The 10,675-nt window shown below is 37.8% G+C and overlaps 1 protein-coding gene across 1 annotated transcript in view; it reads left to right on the top strand.

The window, feature by feature from the left end:
- The first annotated feature begins 590 nt into the window (after positions 1-590).
- Positions 591-10,675, top strand: part of Nxph2 (neurexophilin 2) — a 108,903-nt gene continuing 98,818 nt past the window's right edge. Inside the window, exon 1 of the mRNA XM_063259022.1 lies at positions 591-778. Coding sequence (XP_063115092.1) covers positions 728-778 — 51 coding nt within the window. The 5' untranslated portion in view covers positions 591-727. The remainder of the gene's footprint in view (positions 779-10,675) is intronic.

Genomic DNA, 10,675 nt, shown 5'->3' with positions numbered 1-10,675 from the left:
AACCATCTTGCACTTCTCCTGTGGCGCCCTGCTCCAGCCCAACCTCCCCACACAGCTTTTGACCATCAGCTCCCCCTCCCCCAACCCTCAGCCGGCTGACGCCTTTTCCCTCAAACTCCAAAGCACTCCTTCTAGCGTCCATCCGGGGAGAACTCTTCCTCCCCCGCCCCCAGCTCCCCAGCCGAAGCTGGAGTGGGCAGGGCGCCGGGTACAGCCCAGCAGCCCGGACCGGCCCTCTGCTGGGCGGGGACGGAGGAGACCCCGGACCTCGCGGGTCCCAGGTTCCCGCGGGCCAGGCGCGCTCCGGTCCGCTAAGGCAGCCTGCAGGCAGGGCGGGATCCGGGGACCAGCCTTGCGCGGGAACCCGCACCACAGTTCGGGAGCCGCCGCCCCAGCCCTCCGGCGCCCCCACGTCACCCCGACCCCGGCCCAGGCAGTCCCGAACCCCACGCAGCGTGCGGGACTCCGGGGCTCGGTGCGCCCTGGTCCGGCCCCCTCCGTGGAGGGGCGCGCGGGGGCCCAGAGCAGCGCCTCCGCCCGCCCGCTCGCCCTCCCCTCTCCTCGCCCGCCCACCCGGCCTGCGCGGCGCGGCTGGGCGCTGCGCTCGGATTCCGGGAGGGAAGTGCCGCGCTCCGTCCCTGGCGTCCCCTGTCCTGCCTCCCGAGTGGAGATGCGCGAGAAGCAGGCGAGGGCGCGCAGCTCCTGAGAAGCCGCGCCACCAGGCACCATGCACCTGCGGCCGCTGCCCCTCGTCGTGGTCCCCGGCTTGCTGCAGCTGGTGAGTGCCCTGCCGCGCTCCTCCCCACGCGCCGGGGACGCGTTTCGGCGGGAAAGTCGCGCTGTAGGGCGGCTGACACTGGAGCGGAGCCCGGGGCGCCTTGCAACCGGGGTTGGGGGGCGCGGAGGAAAGGGGGTTTGGGATAGCCTGCGGGGTTCCAGGGAACAGGGGTCTCTAATACAGGGGCCCTAGAGGCGTGTGAAGGGTGTAGCCGCGATCGGGACTTGAAGGCTTGGGTAAAGTGTGCAGAAAGTGGCCGAGGAGGAGAGGTTTACTGAAACGCGGTGTGTGCGGGAATGCAGCTCGTGGGTGCCACGAGGATGGGCTGGGAGACCTCCCTGCAGCGCAGAGGGAGAGGTTCGGTGGTTCCTTGTTTTCAAGTAGCGTTTTGCCCAGATGCCCGGACGGACACTTCTTTCCAAACAGCAAATCGTGAGTTTTAGTTTAGAAGAACAGGTAGTGGCGCCTTGATGAGTAAAACTTCGCGAAAGCCCGATGTTAGGGGCGGCTTGAATTTCCCTGCGTTTTCCCTGCAGCGCTGGAGACTGGGGTGGCGTTTTCCACCCGGTGGGAACGCAAGAGGTAACTTTGACGCCCGAGTTCCGGTAGAAGCCAGCGCTCAGGCACTTCCAATGGTCTTCTCAGAGCGGTCTGTCGCCCTGTCTGGGCGGCAGAGTGTAAAAAAAGTGGCTTGAGGTTCGCCAGCTACACTGGGACTCTTGCGACCGTTGGATTTCTCAGACAGCCACACTCTTACCTTTTATACCTGTATACTGTGTGGTGGTTAATTATATTTAAGGCAGACCACAGCAAAACCTTCAACAAAAAACTTTTGAATAGCATCGTAGAAAGGGACTGATTTGGCTTGGTCTCCCTCGCTGATGGATTTCTCCTGGTCACTTGGCACCTGTCCTGGTAGAGTGCTATTAAGAGGGCTTTTTCCCAATGCCAACGTTTCTTTGGACTTCATAGTTCAGATTTACCCATTTAGCTCTGGGCTGTTAAAACCAGACTCAAGAACCCAAGCGTTCCTTTCAGAGAAAAAAAAAATCAAATAACTTATGGAACTTTCTCTATAAAATGCATATTGTAAAGGCAGAGGCACTTTGGAAGTGCTGAGGGTAGAAAAGAGTCTAAAACAGAGTCCATGAAAGAACTCAGCCTCTGTTCTTGTTAGGACATTGAGTAACTTTACCTGCACAGCATTAAAAAGTCTTCCGTGCCATCCAGAATAAAATGCAGTAGTATCCCCAAGTGTCCTTGAATGAGCCAAAACATACTGTACAGCGTGGTAAAATAAATTTTACATCTAAGGCTTTATGCGTCCAAAATATATGCGACATTGATCTTTATTATCCCTTGCTTTTTAAAATTTTTCTTCTAAATTCCAGGAAGGATGATCATAGAGAGCAGCATTTGTACTGTGTGTGTAAGCAAAAGCCTGGGAAAATCAGGTACTTATGTGGGGATCTTCAGAATAGCTTCATGAATCTTAGTTCATGAATTCTTGCATTTGGAGATTTACTCCTTAAGCACTGTGTTAGGTTCTCAAAGATGAGAACAGATATTTGGGAATGTGTTAGGTAAGGATTCTACTATGAGCTACTGCATTGCAAATGTTAACACCCCCCTCACACACACACACCTATTCCATAGGAAAAAGGAAATGCATCTTGAGATTATACACCCTCCTTAAGAGCTAGATTCTAATATTACGGCATGGGTTGATTGATTCGTTTTTAAGGAAGCTTATGTCAAATTCTAATCCGTTTTAGGATTGTGCTGGGTTGTAATGTTTTTTCCTGGTTCACTTTATCATGGTAAGTGAGGTGGGGAACTGCAGCCCTGTGATAAGCGCACAAGCCTTGCACTGTTGTCCTCTTGAACAGTGAAAGGCTGTTTACATTTTCCCCATTCTTGGAGCTGTTTGCAGCCTCATAACACAGGAGGGTATGCTGAAATGTGAAAGGAAAACGGAGTAGCTGAGCGGGTCAGATCTAAATTGAAACATTTCTGAGGCCCACCGCATGCCCCACCCCCAATATCAAAAAGTACATATCATAATTTACTCTTCTGGATGTTTCATTGTTTTGCTCTATCTTTTTCTACTTCAAGATATAGAACTTCTTTGTTAAAGTCTAACAGCAAGTACATTAAAATGCTTTATTGAAAAGTGGTTTTCAAATTTTCTAGGAGCCATATATTCTCAAAAGATCTGCCCTGTGTGTGTGTGTGTGTGTGTGTGTGTGTGTGTGTGTGTGTTGGAAGGTGGAGCTGAATTATTGTTGAAAAAGGTTTATGCATTCCTACCAGCATAGTCAGCCTGCAGAACATACTTCTGAAAATGCTAAATATTTTAAATAAGCAGTAGATTCATTTGAGCATATTGAAATTTTAATTTTATGAAAATTACCTGTTTCAAGTGAAAATAGTTACAAAGAGATGGACCTAAGTAAGTCACCAGCTGTGTAATTATTTGAATACGCAGAATGTTTTTTAAAACTATTTTGTGATGCCTAATATTTTTATGAAAACAATAAGCTAATTTGATTACTGTCACAGATAGCTTGGGAAGAATATGTGTATGGGAAAAAATAAAAGAATATGTAGATGCTACCCGTCTTAGCTATTTTTCTTGTTCTATGTCCTGCCTTTTTTAACAGAGATATTGCTATATGTAATTAATGAGATTGCTAGGCATTTGAAAAATTTGAATATATTGTTTTCTTGATACCCTTATTTAGCATCATATTCTTTATAATGATATTAAAACACATTTTTCTTTTCTGCCATGCTAATGAAGAAAAATTAGCATTTGGAATTAATATTACAACCAAATGAATGTTGTTCCGTGATTAGATACAAGGTAAAGACTTCACTGGATGTTAGTTTCTTACAGATTTACTTGATAATTTAGAACTCATAATATGAGTGAATTTACTTTTAGGTGAAATGCAGACTGTAAAAAATATAAATTTAAATGTTTATCTCTAGTTTAAAATAATATTTAGCAGAGTTTTTTTGTTTTGTTTTAGCAAACATTTAAAAATATATTTGTTATGCAATTGAACTTATTTTTCTGTGATACAATGCTGAGTTTAAAAATAAGTTAAAAGTGATGTATGCAAATTTTTATCAATAGTATAAACACAAATATACTGTGGACAAATGATAAAACTATAAACATTTATAAAATCAAAATAGTTGTCATATGATGATACCATTTTAAGTGCATCTTTCTGATACAGTAGTCTCATATGAACTTATTGTGTTTATGCTGATGTTATTATTAACAAATTATAATGTTAACATTCATTTAATGTGACATTCATACTTATTTCCTGTTCTGTATATACCAAAATTGATAACCAAAAGTGTCTTCCATTCAAAAGTCACAGTTTCTCTCAAAGACTCTTGATCAATAAACATCAAAACAGCATTTTCCATTGTAGGATCAATAGTCCTCTGTTGTCTAGATGACAATGAAAAGGAGGGGAAAAAAAGCCCACCATTATCATGGTTATGACTTAAGCCTTAACTAAGTTTTAAAATTAATTCCCCATCATGAATCTTGTTTATCTTAAAATTTTTAAAAGTGAGAATTTGATTACTTAAATTCATTTTTCATTTACTTTCTGTAGGCTTTATTTTTTCACATTTAAAAAATTAATTTTATTGGCACACTTTAGACATACATAATGATCATATTCATAATAGGGAATCTGTACCTGTACATGGTGTGCCTTGATTCTTTTTCCTCAGTTCCTACTCCCCTCTTCAACCTGTTCCCCTCCTTACTTACAAAAGCTTTGTTCCCATATTCTCCCTCCTATTCTCTTTTCTTCTTTTCCCTTCCTTCCTGTTCCACTACCCCTCCCTTGCTCCCCTTCCCATTTGAACATTTTCTATTTCCCAGTATCTGCTATACATTTTTGTCTTTATTTATCCTTTTGGTTTCTCACACTAGAGAAACAATGGGATGTTTAAATATTTGTGTCTGATGATAATTAAATTCATGTTCCCAAGCACTACATACCAGTAAAAGTTTGTCTCTTAGCCAATGGTGAGGTTATGCTACCTGTTCCGGCTTTAAATACCTTCAACAAGGAAATGGACCCTCCTGCTAACTTTTTTTTTTTCTTAATAAATTTCCGAGTGGAAAAGAAAAGCTTGCTTTATCTTCGTTCTGTCTTTTTTTTCCTTCCTTTTCTTTCTTTTTTATTGTTTTTGATTAGTGATCAGCATGCTAAATAAGATAGGCTTTTTTTGTGAAAACTTTTAGAGGTTTACATTGTCAGCTTAAAATGTATAGTTCTTGCAAATCAAGTGATTGAGGAAATGTCAGTTTCGTGGTGTACAAAATGATTTTTGAGACATACTTGTATAATATTAAATATTATAATACTATAACATTAATGAGACTATACATGTTTAGCAATTTAGTCATTTAGTGGCAGCAATCAAAGGTGAATATAAATGTATCATAGGTTTGTGATTTTATCAACGCTCCAGAACTGTCTCTTACTGTTTACATATTCTGGGAACTTCCTTACCTGAAGCTTTGCTGGGTAAGATTTGAAAAGAGAATTATAGCTGCGCACTCAAGTGCCTACAGCGAAGGCTGTGTCAGCATTTCTGTTCAGAATCTAATTTCTATCTCTGCCACAAGCATTATTGCCAGCTAGCAGTTGGCATTTAATATCTTGATTTGGGAGTCAGTTATTTTAAAATCACTTAAAAAATTGCTTCAAATGATTCTGGGCACTCACCAATGTGAGGTTACACTCTAGGTATCTTTGTAATACGTAGGATGGTGATTTACCAGACTATTTTATGTTATTGATTTGATGACAAAATTCACGGACAAGTCCTACAGTTTTCACTTACATATGTTTTAGTATAAATAATAAGGTTTTAAAATTATTCCAATTTCTAATTAATGTATTTATTGATACATTATGATGGTAATTTCCAATTAATTTTTATTGTAGTGCCATTATATTAAAAATCTATTTTATCATTAAAATTTTAAATTACATCATATTCAGATACCCAACAAATATTTTATAATACTTTACCAACAATCTATTTAAACTTTTTTATTACTAATGGTATGGCCAATGGTGTGAATGACACTATTCTTTATTTTAAAATCTAGCTTAATGAAAAAGTTATCTAAAGAAATGAACAGTATAAATTTTAATATTACAAAAAATTCTAAGATATGATTGAAAATTTGCATTTTAATGATTATTTTAATCTGTGAAAGTCTAAATACACGCAAGTATTTGGTTCATTATGCTATATTCAATAAGGAATTATTTCTTCAGAGAACTACCATTAAAAATAATTTAACTCAAATTTATTTATTTATTTTAATTCTAACTCAAATAATTTATTTTAACTCAAATATTCTAGAAGATTTTTTCCTAGGAATTGGAACTGTTGTTTATTGTTCAAGAATGTCTAGTAGTTGTCTTCAAGGCAACCATTCTTGTCTATCTTTCCTTTCTTAAATATACAGATTTTTAGTAAGAGCACTGAGGTAGTTTATAAACTCAAAAAATAAGGATGATAATCATGCATTAGATTTTCATATTCTTACCCATTTTCAAGTTTCTTTCACATGATTTATCACACTATATTCTCCCAATAAGTATAGAAGATAGAAAGGAATATTTTAAATGTTTCCATTTCTGTTTTGGAAATGTATTGATTTCAAAGACTTGAGCTCTATTTCTAGATAAATGAAAATCCAACCGATATTTATCTATTATGTTTTCTCCAGACTTTGCACTGAGACTACAGCAAGCAGTGAGGTCATAACCGTAAACAAGACAGAACTAATCTGAGTGTGTGAGTGCGATGCGTGTGGTGTGTGCTCACATGAATACGATGTGGCCCACAGATCATTTGATAGCCATGGATCATAATTTATAAAATGATACAGTTAATGATAAAGTGGATGAAAAGTTATTTCTAACATTTACTTTAAAATTTAAAATAGTGATTCTAGCTTTTTGTTTTTATGAATGATATCTTTCATTATACAGTATAAAACATTTTTGCAAATATAATTTATTTAAATATGAATTTTACAAGTATTTATGTTACTAACCACATACAAATTATATATATATATAACACTGTGAGACTGATTACTGTTATTTCTGCTTCCACGAAAGGAAAATTTAATGTCAGTAAGCAAAAGGAATTGATGAGCATTTATTAAACACGTAATCAACAAAATCAATACAATATAATTGAAGACATATTCAGGGTTTTCTCCTTTTTACCATTTTAAATTTTTAAACTACTAACATCTACTTATTGCTTCATTTTAAATAAAAAGTAAAACTGACTCTCAGTTAAATTCTAATTATTAAGAAACATTTAACTAATGCTGTTCTTCAACAAGAAAACTGGCAAGTGAGTTTTGTGTGCATTGTTAAAATTCAGCCTATTTAAGACAGAAATACTAACTCCAAAGGTTAATGAGTTCAGTTGTAAATACTACAACGTTTCCAAACTAAAACTAACAATAACAACAGCAAATCCTAGCATGTGAGACCTGTCCAACATGGAGAACATCACTAATGACTGTAATCTTAGGAGACAGTCCAAGTGAAATACGAAGTAAGTCAGTCCAGCTATGAGCAGCATAAGTGTCTCTCAAAATGAAACAGATCTTTGTGATATTGTTGTTTGGGGGGGACAATAAAGTGCTTCAAAAGTAGTAAAACCATCTACATAAGCTTCTTTACACAAGAATGTGTAAATTATGATTTTAAAGGTTGTGTATAATGACAATTTAAGTCTCATCAATTTACCTTACATGGCATATGTGTATATTCACTGAAAACTATAATGAAAGAAATAGTGTATATTATTTGAAGAGAAAAACCCCATGTGCAATTTACATGGCAGTTAAGGGGTATGGTTTCTTTTTCAGACTCCTGTTCTTTTTTGTGGGTAGTGATAGTTGTTGAAGAATGCATATTTTGATTGGTTAACGCATGAAATAAGTAAATAGGGCCTGAAAATAACCATTTTATATTTTTGTAATAATAGCAATAATGTATATTAATAATATTCTGCATCTAGGTAGACCAGACAGCAGATGATTGGGGTTGATTTTAGGGACATGGCGATCAAAATGAAAGAGAGGTGACATTTTCAAAGGCATGTTTTACACAGTCTGAGACTCACCTGTTGCTCCTGTGATGCTGACCCTCAAATTCATACCTCAGTTTTACTGCACTGCTCACACTCCAAGCACATACTTCTATAATTCACTGTTCATTTCAACTCATGTGTTTTGCTATGTACTCACGTTCAGCATATCCAAAACCACAATACTCTTTCTGAGCAAGTTTTGTTTAACATTCATGCATTTCGAACTTGAAGTCATTGTCTCTCTGTTTTTGATGTCTGTAGTTTTGTACTAAAAGAAATGATGTAAAGTACTATGTAAGTTTACAAAATGCATTCATGTATTTGATTTCAGGGTCATATTCACAATCACCCTGAAAAAAAAAAGAATAATAGTTGTATCTATTTTGCAGGGGAAAAAACAAAAACACCAAGGTTTCTGAGATAGATAGTAGCCATACAAATGGTAAAGATGAATTGGCCACTCCTGCAGTCCCTAATTCATGGCAGCCATCTGTTTTTAGCAGATTGTAGGGTCCATCACGAGTGCCTGTCTAGGTACACATCATTGACACCCAGAATCAGACTTGAGAGTGAAATGCCTTGTTCTCCATAGAAATCACACTGAAGTAGAAACCACAACCCACTTATTTAAGGAATATTTTAAAAAAGATTTCTATAATGTGAGATAAGTTAAATAGAATAAATGAATAAAGCATTTCCCTTAATCTAGTGTATTTCTCTTAATCTCTCTCTCTCTCTCTCTCTCTCTCTCTCTCTCTCTCTCTCTCTTTCTCCCTTTCTCTCTTTCTTCCTCTCTCCCTTCAAGGTCTTGCTGTTGTGCAGTTCAGGCTGGACTTGAACTCACTTTGTAGCCCAAAATGACTGAATTTACAGTGATCCTCCTGCCTCAGTTTCCCCAGTGCTGGGATTACAGGTGTGTGACACCACTCCCAGCCACATTTCCCTTAATCTGAATTCTCTTTCAAATTTATCCTCAAAAAAGTCTGCTTGGACATATTCCAGCCTGTATGCAGCAATAAGTTGATGACCAAGTAAAGTGGCTGCCATTAGAATCAGGAGCAAATTTCAGTTTCCCTAACTTCTTAAAATCTCTCTTATACCACTCCAGATGGAATAGATGAAAAGCCAGAGGCCCAGTGGCAATTTGGTCTTGCAAATTGAGAAGAAGCTAGTGGACATGGGACCGACCGTTCAGTAGGTGCCCCTATTGTAGCGTTTGAAAGTATTAATTGATAATTTTGATTTGCTAGTAGCATACTGCTACTGCTCTTTCTTTTCTTACAGTGGATGAAAATATGTATCTTATTATAAAGGTAACATACTAGTGTAGCGGATATTGTTAAATCTCCATCCAGGGATCCTCTCTGGATATGTGCTTTGCTAAAATGCACTCAGCCACAGGAGCGGTTTGCTCCCCCTGAAAAATTCTGGACAGTCATGCTGGAAAAGTGTCACAGTGTGCAAAGCCCAACTCCTTTTCCCAGCATCCAGACAGTGATGAGGTGTGACAGATCCTGTGTGTCCCTGTTGGAAGTGGCTCAAAACATTGTCCTTGAGACTTTGTCTCAGATCGTACCGTTTCATGGCTTTTTCCCATCCTATCACCTGCTGTCCCACTCCTTTATCAGACTTTTCCAGAGCTGCTTCAGATATAAATCACTTACGCGTACATGCTTTCATCAGCATCTGCTGCTAGGGAACCCAACCTATTTCTGTTTAGATTTTTTTCAATATCCAGAGATTCCCAATCACTACCTTGACCTGCTTTCTGTCACCCCATCCTCACATTCAAGTGTTAAGATATAACATCTATCCTTATATATTTTATGAATATGTGCACTTTTATCAGAATACCATGTACAGCATAGTGGTTTCCAATAACATGCTCTTTTAATGCAGTAAAATATTTAGGCCTTTTTAGTATTATCAAGAGCAATTTGGTTTTGAGAATTCATGCTTGAATGCACTAATGTGCCATAATATATTTAATCAATCCTTAATATTTTGAGAATTTCATATGACATTTTTAAGTACGGAATATATCTATAAAACAAATCCCTACAAGTAAAGATACTGGCTGATTACTATGAATGTATGATTTGATGTGCATAAATATAATTTTTTCTAAATAATTATAATATATCGTGTTACTTATAATGAGTATACATACCTATATCTGTCAGAATATTCATATTTTTGCTAGACATGCTAATTTATTTTTTTTTCTTTTAGTTTTTTATATTTTGGTACCAGGGATCAAACTTATGACCTTGCAGTTACCAAGCAGGCATTTATGCCACTGAGCTATATCCTGGCCCTTACATGCAAATGTATCACAGAAAAACACCTTGCTTTTATAATCTGTTGTATATTATTTACAAATGTAATGTATGTTGATATTTAAAAGCATTTTATTTTTCGTTTGAATTTCTTTTTAAAAATCACATTTGAACTCTTTACTTACAGATTTTAAACATTTATAGTTTTTCTTTAATATTGCTCATTAAAGTTTTATCTTGCTGTCTTATTCCTGGGTGTTACAGTGTTGTTATGGATTATTTTTATACTTGACACTTGAAAATTGTTTTATCTGGTATATATGGAAATGGTTTTTTGTATATTTATGTTTGTATCTGTTCTGTTTCTGAACTGGATTACTAGTTTTGATAACTTTATTTGATTCTCCTGGATTTTACATCCACACAATTATATCATCTGGTA

This window comes from Cavia porcellus, unplaced genomic scaffold (assembly GCF_034190915.1).
Source record: "Cavia porcellus strain 051 isolate PalLab524CR breed Dunkin Hartley unplaced genomic scaffold, mCavPor4.1 scaffold_12, whole genome shotgun sequence".
NCBI lineage: Eukaryota > Metazoa > Chordata > Mammalia > Rodentia > Caviidae > Cavia > Cavia porcellus.
Note: the sequence above shows the minus strand (reverse complement) of the source record. Positions and strands in the feature narration are given on the sequence as shown.